Source organism: Terrapene carolina, unplaced genomic scaffold (assembly GCF_002925995.2).
Source record: "Terrapene carolina triunguis isolate 2854851 unplaced genomic scaffold, T_m_triunguis-2.0 Scaffold89, whole genome shotgun sequence".
NCBI lineage: Eukaryota > Metazoa > Chordata > Testudines > Emydidae > Terrapene > Terrapene triunguis.
The window spans coordinates 29,752,942-29,773,208 of NW_020664440.1; the positions used below are offsets into that span (position 1 = coordinate 29,752,942).

Sequence of the window (20,267 nt, forward strand, 5' to 3'; positions counted from 1 at the left end):
TGGGACCTGTCCATGGTGTTTTTTATTAATACCACATCATTTGCAGTGTGACAGGAACCGGGTTATCAGCTCCCGGGGCACTACTGTAATTTATGCTGCACGCACGCACACGCACACACACACAGAGCTTCATTAGTAGTTTGTTTCCGTTTTTTTGTCTACATGTTCTCTTAAAAAAAAACAAAAAACAAATTGCCTGGCACAAAGATCTGTTCAACGTATCTCACAACAGCAGTAACAGAACAGACGTAAGAGCTGGGCCGACAGCTTCCAGTGCAGAAGAGGTCCTGGGGAAGGGGTGGAAAGAAGTCAGGGCAGGATGATCAGTGCAGTTTCCACGGGGGAAAGCAGAGAATGTGGTTTGTTGCAGTGATGCTGAGAAAAGACCAGGGCAGGAGCAAAGAGGCTTTGAATTCCCTGCACTCATCCCCAAAAGCTTTGCTTGGGAGGAAGAGAAGGTGGCCCAGCCAGTTATAAGCCCTATGGCTGTCAGCACATGGCTTATCAGGCCTGGGGGCATATTCCCTGTAATAGACTGCCTGCATCTAGGCTTTGAGTCAGTTGGGCTCAGTTCAAAAGCAGAGTTGTATTTTTTGTTTGAACGCTGCCTCGCAGGACTCAGAATTCCCATCTCCATTAGCAGATGCTGTGCTAAAAAGGAGCCTGAGTGTCTGTCTCTAAAGCAGCCAAAGCCTCCCTTCTCCCTGCCACACTAAACTGACACGAGGGAGGTGAGAATCCCCCTTGCCCATTCATCCACTGGGCATTTTCCTTCCACTCCTGCTAGCAGTGCTTCCTTCCCCCTGGAAAAGCAACAGAGGTGGGCTTTTGGTCTAGGTCTCAGCGCCGCTACCTTTCACCGGGCACAGCAGGCTGGTTAAAGACTGACTCCTTCTGACCAGAGGAAACTCAAAGCTACCTTCAAATAAAGTTCAGCGAGTTAACAGTGTACAAAAAATACAAATTGTGAAATATGCCGCTCTAAGACTATTCTGCACACTAGAGTGTTAAGTACCATTTCTCCACCCAGCTGGGGTTCAAAGGGACCTTTGCTCCCTGCTGCCAGGACGGCAAGCGGGCAAGGCAGCATGTGGCGCTGTCTCAGTAGTTCAGCTCTCAGTGGTCACCCGCCCTCCGGGGGCTGAGATAGGAGTTATGACAGCAGAGGAGTCACATGCAGAGTTCGGGGGTGGGAGGGGTGTTGTTTTTCCTCTACACAAGTTTACAGCAGTGTACAGCAGATACAGACATTTCATCTCAGAGTAAGAAATAAAAGGTACAACCTGGGAAAGGGGTGGGGAGCACATTGCAGGAACTGGAGAGGAGAGGGATGAACCAGACTAAAGCACAGAACTGATGTCACGTAGGGGTACAAACCCCTCTTTCGATCAGCAAGGTTGAGGGGGCAGTTTCCTGGACTTCCCACCCCACCCTTTTCAGTACAAGTCCCTGACCCCCAGGGAGCCGGCTGGGGGAGTATTTGGGGAGCAGGGAATGTGGAAGTGTAGGAAGCCAAGGAGAGGGAGAGAGGGATGTCTCCTTGCAGCGATTCCCCTTGGCAGGCAGGAAAGTGTTTGGTCGAGCAGAGAGCCACCCTGCCCTCATTGGAGGCTGGGAACCGAAGAGGAGCCAGCGTTCAGAGCAGCATTCGGTTCCCTGCAATCGGGGACAAGACCCTTACAATCGTTCAGGTGTGCTGAGGCCTCCCCTAATGGCTTTGACGCCAGGTCTCCTTTAGTCTGGTGCACGTTCTGAGCCCAATTCTAGGCTTAGAAAAGCAAATGCCAAATAATAACAAGAAACGCTTGGAATGCAGGCTCAAGCTGACTCAGCATGTTCCTTCATAGGTACAAGTAACAATGGTTATAACTATCGCATGGAGTTTAGTAATGGCTGGTTCCTGGGGCTGCCCACCCCCCAGCTTATTCTGGCTTTTTCTTCACCATTCCTGGAAGTTTTGCTTGGATCCTACAGGAAAAGAAGTGGGGAGAGGGTGAGTTTTAAGGGCCAAGAGGTCAGCTGGATGCTCATTAACTTATGACAGGCTAGTGGTTGAATCATGCAAGATGTTTATGAGGCTACAAGCTACTGGACCGGAGGCTTTGGCTCAGGCAGCAGACACCCATGCTTTGAGGCTTTCTATCTCTGCAGACATGACTGGGTTGTCACTGCACTAGATTTACTGAGGACCCTCTGTGTGGCTCTCTTCTTTCTGTTCAGCACCTGACCTGTTCTGAAGAGCATCTTGTGCCCCAAACGCTCTTGGTTTGAGGGCTTGTGGAGGAATTTAGCGCTCATGGAAGCTGTGGAAGAATCAGACTAGACTGTAAGCTTTGGGGCTGGAACAGTCGCATGTATGTACACACAGACGAGCACACTACACTGGGAGCTACTGGAATGCAACTAAGGGAGGGATTTTCAAAGTGTCCAACTCCCCTTACAAGTCAATGGCAGTCAGGCATCTAGAGCAGAGGTGGCCAGACTATGGTTCGTGAGCCACATGCGGCTCTTTTATAGTTTAAGGGCGGCTCCTGGAGCCCACCAGGCCCCCCTTTCTCCACCTAACAGACTGGCAGGGAAGGGAGCTTGGGGCTTCTGCCCTCTGGCAGGGCTCTGGGCTTCAGCCCCGCGGGGTGTGCCTGCTGGGGCCCCGAGCCTTGGCAGGCGCCTCCCATGGGGCAGAAGTCTCAAGCCCCACCCCCTGCTGCAGGGCTGAAGCCCCGAGCCCCGGCAGGTGCGCCTGGTTCTCGAGGTTCTGAAGATTATCGTATGCGGCTCAGAGGGTCAGTAAGTTTGGCCACTCCTGATCTAGAGTGTCAGATGGAAACAGGCCCAGTAGCTGTAACCGCTGCGCCAACCACCAACACGCCCAGCAGAGATGTTTCTCTTCTGCAGTAGGATGCAGCGCTCACCAGCAGCGTTCCCTCTAATTTTTTATGTCCATGTGCGGAGTGAATTTTGCTTTGTGCACCAATATGGTGGTGCACAAAATTCATGTGATGGGGGTGGGGCCGAGGGGTTTGGGGTGTGGGAGGGGGCTCAGAGCTGGGGCAGAGGGTTAGGGTGTGGGGGGAGTGAGGGCTCCGGCTAGGGGTGAAGGCTTTGGGGTGTGGCCGGGGATGAAGAGTTTGGGGCGTGGGAGGGGGCTCAGGGCTGGGGCAGAGGGTTGGGGTGTGGGCTCTGGGGTGGGGCCAGGGATGAGGGGTTTAGGGTGCAGGCTGTCCCAGGGCTGCGGTGGGGAGAGAGGACTCCCCGCAGCCCTCTCTCGCCGCAGCAGCTCGGGGCCAAGGGAGAGGCACCTCTCCCCGGCTGCGGAAGCTCCAGTTGGGCTGGGCCAAGAGAGGGGCTCCTCTCACCAATGGCGCCGATGGGGCCTGGGGAGGGGATCCTCTCCCCCAGCCATGGCAAGTCCAGGGCAGGTCCGCACTGGGGCCGGCGAGAGAGGTGCCTCTCCTCGCCGCGGTAGGTCTGCGCTACTTGCCTCCAAGGAAGCCTTACTAGCCAAGAGCAGTTTGAAGAGACAATGAACTTGCATGGTCCATATGAAGTCAGCAGATCAGGTGCACCCCAACCCCTACTAGCAATGCCTCTCAGTCAAGGCTCATTCACAACAGCTAAGTCCAGTTCAGATGGAGTCGGTACTGCTGCACCTAGAAGCCCCACTATGCTGGCAGCTGTACAGACAGAAGGTCCAATCCTCAGGAGAGGAGTTGTCCTCTGCCTGGGACTCCTGGCTCTCAGGTGACAGGGAAGGTGCTATTTTGATAGTGGGGTTTTTAGAGAAGTGCTGAGTGGACTCACTTTACAATAATCGACTTAGTCTGGTCCCGGATGATTCCAACGTAGTGATCGATCTGCGTCTAAGGAAGAACCAACGGGTTAGGACAGCTGGAAGGGGAAGTGTATCCAACAGACAGCAGTAGCGCTTCCCTGAATGGCTGCCTCAGTTTACCTTTTAAGGCCAGATGGGGCCATCATGACCAACCTGACCTCTGTAACGTAGCTACCAACTTAGCATAGGCAAACTTTAGCTAGGACCACGGAGACTCCAGATATGTCTGCATTTCTCCTCTGACGAAGCTACTGCCTTAAATTCACATGCATCACATGGAATTCTGACAAAGTCTATTGCAGGGTATTTTTACAGTGTTTGGAGGAGGATCCAGTGCCTCAGGCATCTGCTAGCTAAACAAGCTGCTAAACGATGCGTGTACTGGGAGACTGTGATGACTCACCTTATATTTCTCATAGACAACTGGAATACCGAAAATCAGCAATTCTCCTGCAAGAGACAGACAGGTCACTGGGAAGACAATAGCTCTTTGTACTCTGGCTGCCCATGGAAACGTACTGCCTTGTGTAAGGAGCAGCACTGTTGCTTTCAGAGAATTACTGCAATACAGTCAGCATCAGGACAGGGGTCTATCTATGCCCTCTTTACTTCAGCCCCTCACCATCTCTAATAGAGCTATCCTCCCAGCACCCCCGAGGCAGGGCGGTGCTGTTATCCCCATTTTACAAATGAGTAACAGGCACAGAGAGACCAAGTGACTTGCCCAAGGTCACACAGGATATCTGTGCCAGAGCAGGGAATTGAATCTGGGTCTCCTAGGTTCCAACCTAGTGTGCTAACCACTTGGCCATCCTTTTGGCTCCTTACTACCCATTAGTAAATGCTATGGGGTGCTCAGAGTAGAACCCTGGTTTCCTAACTGCTAGTCCCTGCCCATAAGAGAACTAAGGGATTAAACAGAGGTTCATTGGTTAGGGACGGACAAACCAGAAGCTGATGCAATGGCTCCCAAGGCCTAGTCTTTGAGGTCCAGGTTAATCTACACTGGATGGGCTCCTTGACTGACAATGAAAGGAATAGGTTGCTAGATAGACCAGGAAACGCCCCCACCGCACAGAGGCCCATTGCCTTCTTGAACTGAGGCCGCTCTCTTACCAAGAATGAGGAGGGTGATCCCATTGAACACAGCCCCGACGTACGTCATCAGCCACATGACAACTGCCAGCTGCAAAGGGAACAGTGCAGTTCTGTTAACGGGACACAGCCATGCTGCTCAGAGCAGCACTGACCTGCTTCCATGCAGGCTAGATCAGCGCCACATTACAGCACCAGTCACTGTATGCTGATCTGGGCACCTTGGTATTGAGTTTTGTTTTATTAGAAAGGTCACAACACCACTTAAATTCTAAACTCTTTGGGGCAGGGAATGTCTGTTGTGTGTGTACAGCACCCAGCACAAAGCCTGGCCCATGACTGGAGCTCCTTGGCGCTGTAATACAAATTTCTAATATTATTTCACCAACTGTCTTCCTCAGGCAATGGCCTGTCCCATTGATCTCTGGTTCATCTGTTTGTGGCACTATTTTCCCACTTCAGATCTGCCCAGAATTTAGCTCGGGCTGCAGAGCTCTAAGGAAGATTCCCCAAAGCAGGTATCACCAGAGCCAGGCTTCCTTCCTGAAGAGTCACTGCCCAACAATACCCCCTGCCACCAGGGAATCCCCCCCACCAACCTTCAGGGAATCCACCAGGTCCTCCACCAGGAAGAGGCGGATGATGAGTTTGAGAGCTCGGTTGACATGCACCATTGCATCATTCACGTAGTTGTGGAAGGCCTCTGAAGAGAGTGTGATATCGAGGTCCAGGTAGGCTCTGGAAGAACAAGAGAGTTGCACCCAATGAGAGACGTCAGCCCTCTACTAACAGTATGATTCTCCCCCCGCCCTCGGTGCCAAACCATGCACAGAGGTAGAGGAGTGTGCTATTGCTTATGGTCTAATGAATCCTTTAGCTCAAGCAGTAGAGCCTCATCCTTTTAGATTCGGAGATCCCAAGTTTAGACCCCACAGATGATCTGTTCGGGGCATTGTTACTCAGGGAGGACTAAAGGTAAGAAGCCCCAATGGACTGTCTCCTTCCAACGCCTTCCACTAGGAGCAGAGAACAACACTGAGCAGGCCCCACGGCCAGGAGGAGAGGGAAAATTATTTGGGATTTGACCCTGGAAGTTCAAACCCGTTACACTTGCTACAAGAACCAGATAGGGTGGGAGAAAGGGCAGTGGTGGGGAACTGGGACAGCACCATCCTGAGTGATAACTGAGGGAAGAAGAGGTCTTCAAAACACATTTACACTTGCTTTGGAAGCACCTGCGGCATTTGAAGTGGCATGAGCAGGATTAGTGTGGAAGAACATCCCAGTATGGGAAATCTTCAGAATTGTGTGGCTCCGATCCAGTTAGTTCTTCCCTGGAGGATGCGGACATTTGCAGTGTTTATGCACCGACCCCTTCACTGTGGACTTGACATGAATATTGATGTTGAGAGGTGTTTTTGAGAGAGGAGATCACAAACTGTCAACTCTGGGGCAAGGGCAGTCATTTAATGTTTGTACAGCACCTAGCAGAATGGGGCCCAGCCTGGCCGGAGCTTCTAAGTACCACGATGATGTAAGATGGATAGTATCATCACTGTTCGGGTTCTAAAGCCACAGGTTCCACCAATTACTCTGGGAATCTTCTCTGCTGCAACCACTGGCAAAGTAAGGGCTTGTCTACATGGGGGACTACTCCTGATTAGCTACCTGCATGGATGCTCTTATTCTGGAATAAAAGCACTTTACTCCAAATTATCTTAATCCACTTCCAAAATTCCAAATTAACTGTTCCTAATCTGCTTCAAATTCACATCTGATTTTATTTCGGATTAATTTTCAGGTTTAGATAAGCCCTAAACTATTTGCCTGATTGTGGTAGCCACAAGGGACTACAAGTCAGGATTGCGACCCCACTATACATACACATTACGAGGCAGTCCCTGCCCCAACAAGTTTAAGTAGTTTTGTTGCCCCACAAAGCTTGCTGTGTGTATAACAACCAGGATGCTGCTAGAAGCTCTACTCCAGCAGGGGGCACAGACAGCTAATATCACAAAGTCACTCCATTCTGTGCAATGGTTCCGGTGGGGTAGGACGGGACCTAGCTCATGAACTGCAGGGCAGTCGCTCTCCTGGCACAGGACACAGATTAACCAGAAGAGCGGAAGGGAACATGATATTGTGTGATCCATCTTCCTCCTGTTTCCACTATACCAGTGCTACCACATGCTGAAGTGCTCAGGGCACGTCATTCCAGTTAGCTATGTAACTGGAGGGGCTATCCAATGGCCACACCTCTAAGAACAAAGGATTGGCTCACTTGAATGGATGTCCCTCTTCAGACTTCTGTACGGCTTGGATGACAGACTTGTAGACTCTAAAGCTGATAGTGACTGACAGCAGCGCCAGGATGAGGTAAGAAACCACGCTGATGACGCTGAAGGCGGCCAGAGAGAGTAGCATGATCAGTGACGTGCCAAAGACAAAGCCTGTCTTCTTCACATCCCGCCAGAAGATCAGATCGTGCACTGCCAAGGAAAGGGACAAAACAAGGGGAAGTTACGGAGGCGGGGGTAACAGAGCAGTGGAGAGTGTTGGACAGTGCGGGATCCAGTACAGACCCTTGTTAAGTAATCGTCACTCAGATGTAGCTTTATTGGCCTATAACATAGGTTCCCTTGCACTATACACTGGACCTGTTGTCCATAGAGGCCCAATCATAGTCATGAATGCATTTGCAGATATGTAACATTAAGCAGGTGTATACTTCTTTAATGAAACCAAAAGGGAAAATCCTTTCTAACTAGTGTTTCTTTAGCACCAGGTAATCAGTCTCCATACAACATATCTCTCAGAACACAGGGGATGGACTCAAAGCCAGACAAGAGGAAACAAACCCAAGGCAGAATTCTCTTAGCTTTCAAACTCTCGGCCCCACTGAAGAGAGGCAAGTATGAGCCTTGCTTCACACTCAGGAAGCAGCAACGTTAAGCAGTTTGTGTGAAGTCACTCTGCAATATTAACAGCACAGTTGGTAACCTCCCATCCTCTGCTCCTGCTAGGCAATGTTACCCTGTCAGAGAAGTGGGACTGTCCAGAGTAAGCGGTCATGAAAGACAGTCTGAGCAGGGAAATACCTGCTTGTCAGTCACAGTGACAGCTTAAAATCAAGTCTTTAAAAACAGCATGTAAGTTTGCATGGAGAGCATTGCCTTTATCATTGCAGATTTGTGTTTGAGTAAGGGCCTCTCCCTTCCATCACATCCCATTCCTTCAAAGCCTGAATGTGCCAAGGAGTCAGCCCTGTGCCCCAAAGGCCTAGGAATGGTTGGGATATTGCAACACAGCATTCTGATTTTGCTGGAGGGTTAAAGAGCAAGGCCACACAGTGATGCACCAAAAAATATGATGGAGGGGGTCACCCGAATGGAGGAAGGCTAGCAGTCAAGGACACTGACTGTAAAACGAGAGGAGCCTGTTTAGTGCTGAGCAAGTCTTAGCAAAAGCAACACACAGGGCAGAATTGAGTGAGCCGAGCTCCAGAGACTGGAAACACAGCTGCAGTAGCTTCAAAATGTCTATTAGCTAGGATGAAGTCATCACAGTCCACTTATTACACTACCGCCCCCATAGGTCTCATTTTCAGTGCAGCCCTTGTATGTTTACCCGAGAGGGACTGAAGATAAGTAACCTTTGTCTTTCCCCAAAGCTGATACACCAGGTTAAATCACACCCCAGACAGCCTTCTCATAGTACCCAGCCACCACACACTGGTGTCGGAAGCATCAGCCCCTACCCGTCACCAAATCCACTGCTGGGTCCGTGGTGCTTACACAGCGCCCACTGCTGTGGTATTGAAGTACTGATAACATGGGTGACATGTCCTACTTACAATACAACAGCATCATCTGCAACTATCTTTGGACTAACTTCCACACCACAAATTGCTCTCTAAAGCGCTACTCTACAAATAAGCTAACTTCTTTAACAGCTGTTTAAAACAGCAATTAGGGAACCTGGTCCATGCCCAGGGTTTAATCTCAGTTCAGAATAAGGCAGATCTCTTTGTGTAGCCCCTAGATTAGAGGGGCTTTGTTTTTCCAGCCCTCGTAAATAATGTCTCCTGATAGGAGGTGCACGCTTTGCGTATTAATTGCTTTGCCTGCAGTATCCTGCTTCCGCTAGAAGAGGGCGCCATTGTCATTAATGGCAGCATGAGGCTGAACAAACACCAAGCTGAAGGATTTGCAGCAGTTCCCAACCGGTTTCCCCCTGCTGTTTATTCTACTAGTGACAGGCTGCTGGGGGGAGTTGGGGTGGGGGGGGTTGGGAGGGAGAAGAGAATTGGGCAGCCAGTCAACCAGCACCACTCCCAGTAACACTGGCACTTGTCCATGCTCCCAGCTCAAACTGTGCAAGAAAGCTATTCAAGTCTCCTCCAGGCAGAACAAAAGAAAAGAAGGAATTTCCAGGGTTTACCCCATGTTTTTCATGGCTGCTTTAGATACGTTTAAGGCAGGGGTCAGCAACCTTTCAGAAGTGGTGTGCCGAGTCTTCATTTATTCACTCTAATTTAAGGTTTCGCGTGCCAGTAATACATTTTAACGTTTTTAGAAGGTCTCTTTCTAAATATAATAGTCTATAATATATAACTAAACTATTGTTGTATGTAAAGCAAATAAGGTTTTTAAAATGTTTAAGCAGCTTCATTTAAAATAAAATTAAAATGCAGAGCCCCCCAGACCGGTGGCAGGACCCGGGCAGCGTGAGTGCCACTGAAAATCAGCTCGCGTGCTGCCTTCGGCACGCGTGCCATAGGTTGCCTACCCCTGGTTTAAGGGTTTGGTGAAGCCGCAACTTTGAGAGGAAATGTTTTTTGTTTTGTTTAAATATCCAGAGATGAACCCCACTAGTGTGGCAGCTTATTTAAAACAGACCCGGCAGCGTAGTGTGTGGGACATTGTGGTTAAAAAACAAAACAAAAAAAACCCTCAAACTCCCCCTTCTGGCCATCTTCAGATTGAAACCGAGCAGAGAGCTAGCCGTCTGGTTGTTTTGGAGAAGCATAAAGGATGTCCATTTTCTCAAGTTCCTCTCCCAGGCAGTTTCTGCACCAGCAGCTTGGCATAATTGGTTTTCAGTAACTGTCAGAACAGCCAGAAGGGAAGTGTGGTAGGAGAGGAAGTGAGAACAATCTAAGATCTCTAGGTTTGAATTATAATGCTGTTGAAGGCAGATTACAGGCTGCTGGAGAATTAGCGATTTTATATTTATCTTGCGCAAGCATTAAGGAAAGAGAGACAGGGCTGATGGATGAATTACGATGAACATGGGAAGTGCAGTAACTCAGATCAGAGGTTAAGGAAACATTCCAGAATCTCTAACAGACTTTGGTTCCATCTAATTGCTCTATCTTTGCCTGCCTGTTTACAATTCCCAGCCTCCTGCTGGTCTGAGGATCATAGGCTGGAATCAGCTGCACCTTCATGTGTATACAGTATTCTAGCTTGGATTCTTGTAGCCAAGCAAAATATGAAAGCGGTGGGTTGGAAGGGAGGAGCCATATTAGGAGCCTGCATTCCTTTAGCATGCAGTAAGGACACTATATGCACTGTGAGCACAGGACCAACTGCTCAGGTTGTGAAGGCAGATGCTTCAACCCCCTTTGGTTCAAAACACAGCCCTCTCCACTCGGATTAAACTCCTACACTGCACAGGAACCAAAATAGGTTAATGGAGTCTGCTTCGTTCTTTACAATTCATCCCCAGCCAGATCCAGAGCCCTCAGAAGAGGACAGAGGAGCCATTTACAAAGCAGCACAAGGCTGTTACTGTGAGAGACAGGAGAGGCGCTCTCTGTGCTACGAAGGAGCCTGGCAACTGGCCAAAGATAAATTTATAAAAAGCCCTTTTCAATTGGGTCGCTCTCTCCTGACCTGTAGAAAAATAGTTTATCCATGAAGAGATGCCTGGCTGTCAATCTGACATGTAACAACGCAGAAGGGAATCACGTCTGCTAGCCAAATTGCTGGAGACAGTGAAAGCCAAGAACCACAGTTTGTCTGCATGGTATTAGACTAAAGAAGAACAAAGCCAGCCTCCCATAGAACAGGCAGGAAGAAATACACCGAGGGGATGTAACTGCCTTGGTCACATTCTCACCAGAGAGAATTTTGGTTAGCAATTCCTAGGTCATCTTTCTTATGTTGGAATTAAAATCCAAGCGTCTCTCAAACATACACATGCTTTTAGCCCAGTATCCAAGGATAAAGCTCTCAGCACAACAGCCATATGAGGTGCCTGGATTGTTATGCCTCAACACACTGCATCATACCTCACTTCTATGAAGGCTGGCTGCACTTGATGAAAGCAATGCCTATGGGTGAAGCGTGGTCTAGTATTCACACAACAGCATCTTTTTGTTTGCTGCCCACACCTCAGGTGAGTAGGTCTGTCAAACTAAACTCAACTTCCACTTAGCTTTCATCTGTTACTTAAGCTTTCCTCACTTCCCTAGAGAACTGTGGGATTCCTGACCTTGCATTTGTGAATGTAAGATCAATGATGGGATGCAAATCACTCAGGTCATTTAAAACCCCACTGAGATGTATTCTTGTATGAACACTACTGCACTGGCAGTCTTATCTCCAGTTCCTATGGAAATATACCCCTCTGTGGGCTGAATAGAAGATTTAAGAGATTCACAGGAACCGGATATGGAAGGGTCTCATCTCCTGGGCAGTGCAGGATATAGAATTGCTCATTACCATGTATTGTCTAATGCCCAGTCCAAGCAATGCGTCTTCCACTGCTTCCCTTGGAACCTACAGATCACCCCATTTCTCTCCGTTATCCTCCCAAATAACTGAACTGTCCTTGGTGTTTACACCCTTTCCCAACTCATACTATCCTCTCCCAGGGCTGCTTCCATTGAATCTCAAAGAAGGACACATGGTATCTTAAATTTTTTGAAAACATGACTCTAAAGGAAGATTACACCTCCAGCCAACTCAACCACGCTCTCAGCTTGCCAGCATTTAATTGTTCCTTGCATTCAGCCAGTATCTGAACACCAAAACAGGGGCTGGTCACACTGATGCTCCAAAGACAGAAGCTATTTCATTCAGTGCAGTTCAACAACTGATCAGGACAGACTATGGCCCCTCGCATTAATGGAAATGTTACTTGTGTCACCAGTGCCGTTCCGTTCACTTGAATGGACACTAACTGAACCCAGCTATAATCTGTGCATGAACTTCTTCCCAATACCCTTGTTATTTTATGTCCATACACTAGATGGGGAGCGTTGAAAACCAGATTGAAATTCATCTTCCCAGCATAACCACACTGGAAGTGTGAACAGAGTTTTTATTCAGGCCTCTTTCCAATACATACTTCCCTGCCAAGCCAAGCCTTTATCTTCTGTAAAGAAATTTTCACAATAACCTCTTACAAAATAATCAGTGCTTGTGTTTGCAGACATTTCGAAAATGAACCACATGATGCGAAAGCCTCAGGGGCTTCACGTTATTAAAAGAACTGTTTGTGGCCCTGAGTATTTGCTATTCTAGCGGGCCAGCTGATTTGTAGGTAATCTGGATTAACATAGAAGTACTAGTGGAATGGACATCGGTGGGTCTTTTATTCCTAACCTTCTATGCCCCAAATTATTCCCCAAGCAGAGTTCTGATCCCAAGACTCCAGGCAATCCACTTGGGACATTGCTATTGGTGATTTTACATGGAAGGCATTCAGAAAATACAGAAATGGGTAGCAGTAGATTCAGATTATAGAGCCAGAAGGGAACACTGGGATCTAGTCTGATCTCCTGTATAAACACAGGCCCACAGGACTGCCCTGAATTAATTCCTATTTACTCTGATTCAAACCTTTCAGAAAAACATCCAATGTGGATTTAAAAATTGCCAGTGATGGAGAATCCACTATAGCCCTTTGTAAATTGTTCCAATGGTTAATTCCTCACTGTTCACGATTTGCAACTTATTTCCAGGCTGAATTTGTCTAACATCAGCTTCCAGCCATTAGAACTGGTCAGACCTTTGTCTGCTCAACTGAAAGGCCCTCTATTGTCAAATTTCTGTTCTCTTTTTAGACTGATCAAGTCACCGCTTACCCTTTGCTTTGTTAAACTAAACAGATAGAGCTGCTTGAGTCTCTCACTATAATGCACGTTTTCAAATAATTTACAACTACAAGACAGACTTCAGCAAGCAAACAGCCCTGTTTGGAGAATGGTAGAAAGCACATGGACATTAATGAAGAAAAGTTCTCAAGGAAGGAGGAAAACATGATTAAAACCACCCAGAACCCAAGATGTGCTCTTATACCCATAATGCAAGTTAGCTGGTTTCCTTTGTAAACCTAGATTTCTAAGGGTATGTCTACACTACCCGCCGGATCAGCGGGTAGTGATCGATCTATCGGGGATCGATTTATCGCGTCTCGATCCCTGATCGCTCTGCCGTCGACTCTGGAACTCCACCACAGCGAGAGGCAGAAGTGGAGTCAACGGGGGGGGGGGGGGGGGGGGGCGCGGGGCGGTCGATCCCACGCCACAAGGACGCGAAGTAAGTGATTCTAAGTCGATCTAAGATACGCAACTTCAGCTACGAGAATAGCCTAGCTGAAGTCAACGTATCTTAGATCGATCCCCCCCTCCTAGTGTAGACCAGGCCTAAGGGTATTAACAAGGTGAGTGTCTGACAAGCAAATAAGGACAAGAGACTGGTATTGTATTTCCAATATAAAACGTTTACCTGAAAACCCAGTCAGTAGCCTCACTAGGGCATGTTCTACTGGAGATCCAGCCACACTATCCCAGACAGCTTCTTTGGGGATTTCACCATCAGTACTAATGTGAGCTGTGGCAGGGGCGGGCTTCATATCTGTTTGCTGATGGATGCAGAGAGGTCTCTTCTCCAAGGGAGATTTCTGAGCTGCTGAGGGGTCATGGTCCTGTGCTTTTCTTCCCCCTCCCGGTGGGGAGATTTTACTTTGTGTTGGAGTCTGCTCGTCATCCAGTTTTCCACCTAGTTCTTTGAGGGCCTTAATTGTCAGCTGCTCCTGCTCAAAGTCTTGAGCTACCGTGGGAGATCTTTGAGAGAACAAAGGTTTCTGGAAGTTGTCCTTGTCATCAGTGATGCTTTGCACAGCATAATCATCATTCACTTTCACATCTGACCTATTTGCCTCATCTTTATGAAGAACTCTTCCTGGAGGAGTGGTTTTTAGAGCTGCAGTTTCAGCCTCTGAGAAGGTGTCTGTCAGGTCCTCCAGAGAGTCATTACCCTTGGACTTCAAGCATTCCCGCATGGAATCCACAAAGTTCTCCCCACTTAAGGCATCTGGATGATCTTGTTCTTTCAAATTACCCAAGGGCAGAGAGAGGGGGACTCTCTCGTTCGGCATGTTTCTAAGATCCTTCAGTGGAGCTGCCGTTGGAGAAATGCTGAGAATTTCACCAGCCTTGAGTGGTTTCCCAAGGAGACCTGGATCCCAGCTGCCTGAATGCTGCATATTTATAGACGTCAAATCCAGAGTGGACGACTTGGGATATTTTGCTTCAGCAACTGGACTCCCTCCAACGTCTGGATGCGCTTCTATAGTTTCAAAGTCATCAGTGAATCCCTGATTATCTTCTGGTGTCTTAGAGGGCAACTGACCCTCTCTGCTGTGTTTGTGCAGCTTGTTAGGTGCCTCTTCATTATCTGCAGTTATCCAGTCTCTTGTTTTGCCAGCAGTATCTGGAGCGAAGGTCAGCTTCTCCACTGGTGCCACGCTGCTATCTGTGGGTTGAAGGACAAGCTTCTTCTTTCCATAGGCCAGATCTACGGGCACATCCTCTATCACTGTGTCATCAGATTCGCCAGAGCTGTCTGCATCTGTGATTTCAGCCAGGCCAGAACTTGGCCAGCTCCCATCAGCCTTCAGTTCAACTGCAGCAGGTGAAGCAGTCTTCATTTTAACAGCTTCTTTGTCCAGAGGAACATGTTTCTCAAATCGAGGCGATGCTAAGTCTGTATATGCTCTGTCTTTCTTCTGGACACTGACAGTGACAGGATGAGGGGAGGGTGCTTTGCATGCTTCTGTCCTGTTGCCTGCTGGCTGCGTAGGAGTGCCGCCAAACTCTTTGGAGGGCATTGCAGGTAGGTCTGAGGTTTCAGCAATCTTTTCAGAATGCTCTACTTTAGGAATCAAGTCCCAGTTCAACAGCTCATTCGTGAAGCTGTGCATCTCGCGTACACACTTGGACACTTCTTCCAATGCAGCTGTTGTACCTGAAGATTGGCGTGATAGCCCGGGTCCTGCTGGAATACTGCTCCCGCTGCGAGGTTTCATCTGGAACTCACAGACACGGTCTTCTGGGATATCCGTAAGAAGCTCTCTCTCACTGTGCATCACCCAGTTGCTACTGAGATCGCTGGAGTTGCTAATTAATGAATCCTTGTACTCTTTATCAAATGCTGCTTTGTCGATAATCACCTCGAATGGCGATTCGGGAGAGTCTTTTTCTAGAGCGGTCTCACCACCAGATGGAGTGGGAGACTGCGAATAGACACCTTTGATCAGAGGTTGCTCAGCATCTTGCTTCTGGTCAGTCAGGAAAGTAAATCTGGATTCACTGCCTGTAGTGACTCTCTTGTTTTGGTCCATAAAATCTTGGTCTTTCAGTTTGCTTTGTTCAGCCTTACCATCTTCTAACAGGCAGATACTGGTACCCCTCACATACGTTTGTTCTGGGGAACTAGTCGAAATCACTGGGCTGTAGGAATGAGGTTCTGCTCCAATAGAAAATGGGGAGCCTTCCGACCCAGGGGACCCAATGGATGTTGTCTCTATTCCAGAATCGGCACTTGGCCCACGGAAGCTATCCATTCTTTTGCTGTCTACAGTAACCACCAGTTCTTTCACCTCATTTGAGGGAAGGGGCTTGCTGACTATTTCTCTGCTGCTGTCTGCCCAAGCTGTCAAGCCAGGGGTTTGATTTTCAGATCCCAGAATCCCTGAAGCTGCCTTATCAGAGAGAGAAGCTGTCCCCTCTGAGGCCAGGATTTGAGAGAGGGAGAGATTCACAGAGTGCAGTTACAAGTTAAAAGTCAAGCAAGCAACATGCTATCTTGGGATCTAGAGGAAAAAAGACAAGACCCGATACACCAGCCTTGGCAAACATGCATGGAACTGCCAGTCGTAGGACAGGGAAGCCACTTTACACAAGAGGTTGCAATCTACACCAATACTTTCCAAGCTGCCAGTTTATAGCTGTGATTTCATAGGACATGAAGGGGAGTGTTAAGGCCTGCAAAATTAAGTACGCAAAGCAGCTGTGGAGGAACTTAGGCATGCGGAGAGGGTTAACAAAAGCAATACAAAATAAGTGTCTGAACTTTTCGCTGCATGCTACTTAAGGCACTGATGGGATTGCAAAACAAATAGTACAGTTCCAATAAGAGCCTAAATTCACCATCACCCAAATTAAAGTGACTCCTGAAAAAACCTGAAAGCATCAGGACACCTGCACTCTAGTGTCAATGCTGTAGCTATTGCCTCTGAACTATTCACCTCAGTATATGGAAGGAGTGCGTTCTAGTTCGCTTTCTACGTGGAGTGGAAGGCAACTAGTCCTCCCTTGCTCCACTCAAGCATGTAGATAGGGTTCTGCCCTGTTCTTGCGGCAGGGGGGCAACATACCCTGCAGAGCTGGGATGGCAGTCCCATCCCAATAGTGTCTAGAAAGGCAGTCTGGTTATACCATCATCAGGTGGTGTCTCGTCTACAGCCCTCGCAGTCTGGAGTGCGGGAGTTTATAGGGTGTGTGTCCCACCATCACCACTCAAGTCTCCTTGAGCTTTGATGTGCTATGAGAAAAGCTTCACCCAGTGTTATTGCAGATTCGCTCAGAGCAGTTTCTCTGATTGCACTGCCAAGGGAACTAGTCTGGGCTACATGTGGTGTAGAGTCATTGGGGAAACACTCCCTCCAAACGGAATTACAATTGTGAAAGAAGCAGAGGTGGGGCCAATCCCGTTGCAGGTGGGAGTGAGTGCGCCTCTGGCATAATTTAGGTCTATATGACTGCAGTTCCTTAGTGATTCAGGCATGTTGATCAGCTTCTGAACAACTTCATGCAAGATGAATCAGAGCAAGTGCCTGGGAAAATATGTGCTGTATGCTAAGTTGAGCTTTGAAAAGCACATCATAGAAGAAAGCTGCTCAATGCAGAACCATTAGGATTTCACATGGAATGCTGTCTACTTCCTGATGAAGTTATTTACATTAAAACATGTTGCTGTTTCATACTGAACACAGATGTAACAAGGAATAAACCCTTGAGATCTGTCTTAACCTACATGCTAAGAGGACACCTGCGATGAAACTGACTACCTTCCAAACACCACCACAACAGGCTTCCCAACACAACACTTCAAAGAAGGGTTTTAGAAAAATAAATGGCCAATTTATTTTAATAGTTTAGCTTATACCTAGATAACATTAATTTCTACTATCTGTTGTATGATCTGTTGAGTCTGGAAAATTGTCACTTATATCCACCTCCCTCTCTGCTGAAAGATGCAAAAATGTAGATTTTTTTTTTAAGCACACTATGTATATTTCTAGCTTGTCCAGGAATATCTGTCAGGATGTTGTGAATGTCAAATCTGATGTAAGTATGCTTTAAACAGCTCCACAATCACACTTCAGGCAATATACAGCTTCACACATGAAAGTTAGTCTCCAATATAGGGTTAACATTACAAGCAGGATCACAAATGAAGTAACATATTTGGATACAGCCTGTTTGCTGTGTGGGCTCTGGGCAACAGCAGATATTGACGGGTCTTGCTACTATTATATGAAAATATTACTAGCATCCTAAAAGGGAAAGGTTTTGTATGGAAAGTTAACTTTTAGCCCTCTGGGGCACCTGGCATTGACCACTGTCAGAAGACAGGACACTGAGCTAGACGGACCTTTGGTCTGACCCAGTATGGCCACTCTTACGTGCTTAAATGGCCAATAGGAAACACAACTTCCCATGATTTCAAAGGGAGGTTTTGGAATCCCCATCAATAGAGGGTTAAAAGAACAGGGGGGAGGGGGGTTTGCAGGGTGGGTGCTGTGGTTCTCAACCTGCAGACCATGTAACACATTTAAATCTGTTGAGAACCATTGTTCTAATGCAGGGGTCGGCAACCTTTCAGAAATGGTGTGCCAAGTCTTCATTTATTCATTCTAATTTAAGGTTTCACGTGCCAGTGATACATCTTAATGTTTTTAGGTCTCTTTCTGTAAGTCTATAATATATAACTAAACTATTATTGTATGTAAAGTAAATAAGGATTTTACAATGTTTAAGAAGCTTCATTTAAAATTAAATTAAAATGCAGAGCCCCCTGGACCAGTGGCCAGGATCCAGGCAGTGAGAGTGCCACTGAAAATCAGGTCGCGTGCCGCCTTCAGCACGCGTGCCATAGGTTGCCTACCCCTGTTCTAATGCAATGGTTTTTAACCTTTTTTCATTTGCAGACCACTAAAAAATTTCAAGTGGAGGTGTGGACCCCTTTGGAAATCTTAGGCATAGTCCATGGACCTCCAGGGGGTCTGCTGACCACAGGTTGAAAGCCACTGTTCTAATGGATCTACAAAGGTACATTTCACCAAAAACAAGGCTCTACAATTAAAAGGTTCATCTGAAACACAGGCCTCCTATATGTGATTGACTTGTATTTTCCAAATCAGAGTATGCATAAAGAAAGACACTAGAATCACACTACAAAATCCATATTCAAGTCAGGCAACTTGGAGAGAGTGATCTTTTAGTTTCTAGGGGGAAAACACTCAGATGTTTCTTATGGTTTGAGGGATAAGAGACTGAAGGAAAAAATTCACAGAGTAAGGCCAGAAGGGAACATTAGATCATCAAGTCTGACCTCCTGTGTATCACAGGCCAGAGAATTTCATCCAGTTTGCACTGAGCTCAAATGAGGCTCTGTTCCTGTTCATTTATGATGCATTAAGGTGGCATGAAAAGCTGCCTTTTAAAAAACTGTTTCCTTTTGCTTTTTCATTTTAAAATGGAGGATCAAGACATCTCTACCCAGCTTCTCTATGGAAATATGAAAAATTGTTAGTATCTGTTTAACTGCAATGGCAAGCATACACTTAGGGAACACTGATCTGGTATGCAACTCCTCTGTTCTTATAGCCACAGGACTGTCAAACTGGATCAGATCTGGGTCCTATCTAGATCAGTATCCAATCTCCAAGTGTCCAGATGCTTCAGAGGAAGATGCAAGAATCCCACAACAGGTTTCCTCATTTATAAAGTCAAAAAACAGGTACTAAATTGCCCTCTCGTCACTTTAATATGAGCACTTCACAATTGTGAATATATTTATCTTTACACCCCTTTGTGAGGTAGGGGAAATGTTCTTATCTTCATTGTACAGAGGGGAAATTGAAGCCTAGAGAGACTAAGTGTATGTCTACACTAGAAACGCTACAGAGGGCACAGCAAAAACACTGTAGTGTAAACGCTTAACTACAGGGATGGAAGAGATTCTTCCATCATTGTAGTAAATCCATCTTTCTGAAAGGGAGTAGCCTGGTTGATGGAAGAATTCTTCCTCGACCTAGCACAGTTGACACTGGGGCTTAGGTCAGATTATCTAAGTGTCTCAGGGTTGTGATTTTTTCATACCCCATAGCAACGTAGTTAGGTCAACCTAGCTTTCTAATGTAGACTAGACCTAGGTGACTTGCTCATGGTCACACAGGAATCTGTGGCAGAGCAGGAAATTAAATGTGGGTTTCCTGAGTCCCAGGCAAACTCCTTAACCTGACCATCCTTCCTCTTTGGGTTCAAAGCCATTTTAAGAAATCCTGTAAAAGCTACCCTTAGAATGGGAGATATCTGTAGGAGCCCTGCTCAACTTACAGGTCAAACCAACTTGCTATGGACTCTTCCATGTGATAGAATTCAATGTTGAGGTCATTTCTCTTTCAGATTTGAGAGTTAGCTTATATTTGATTCTCCTTCCGAAGTGTTCTGCATCTTGCTGTCTATACTGCTTGCTTTTTTCAGGCCTTGGCTACACTGGCGCTGTACAGCGCTGCAACTTGCTGTGCTCAGGGGTGTGAAAACGCCCCCCCCCCCGAGCGCAGCGAGTGCAGCGCTGTAAAGCGCCAGTGTGATCAGAGCCTGCAGTGCTGCACGCTCACTCGCAGCGCTGCAAGCTACTCCCCTCGGAGAGGTGGAGTACTTACAGCGCTGCGAGAGAGCTCTCGCAGTGCTGGCGGCGCGACTACACTCGCGCTTCACAGCGCTGCCATGGCAGCGCTGTGAATTCCCAAGTGTAGC

The 20,267-nt window shown here is 47.4% G+C and overlaps 1 protein-coding gene across 2 annotated transcripts in view; it reads right to left on the reverse strand.

The window, feature by feature from the left end:
• RTN3 (reticulon 3) overlaps positions 1-20,267 on the reverse strand; it is a 36,030-nt gene continuing 15,763 nt past the window's right edge. Inside the window, exons 3-9 of one of the 2 annotated variants that reach the window (XM_024213600.3) lie at positions 13,666-15,948; positions 7,209-7,416; positions 5,527-5,665; positions 4,949-5,018; positions 4,236-4,282; positions 3,802-3,860; positions 1-1,968 (exon numbers count right to left, since the gene is read on the reverse strand). In XM_024213600.3, coding sequence (XP_024069368.2) covers positions 1,923-1,968; positions 3,802-3,860; positions 4,236-4,282; positions 4,949-5,018; positions 5,527-5,665; positions 7,209-7,416; positions 13,666-15,948 — 2,852 coding nt within the window. In that variant the 3' untranslated portion in view covers positions 1-1,922. The remainder of the gene's footprint in view (positions 1,969-3,801; positions 3,861-4,235; positions 4,283-4,948; positions 5,019-5,526; positions 5,666-7,208; positions 7,417-13,665; positions 15,949-20,267) is intronic. The other variant, XM_024213599.2, reaches the window with a different exon arrangement.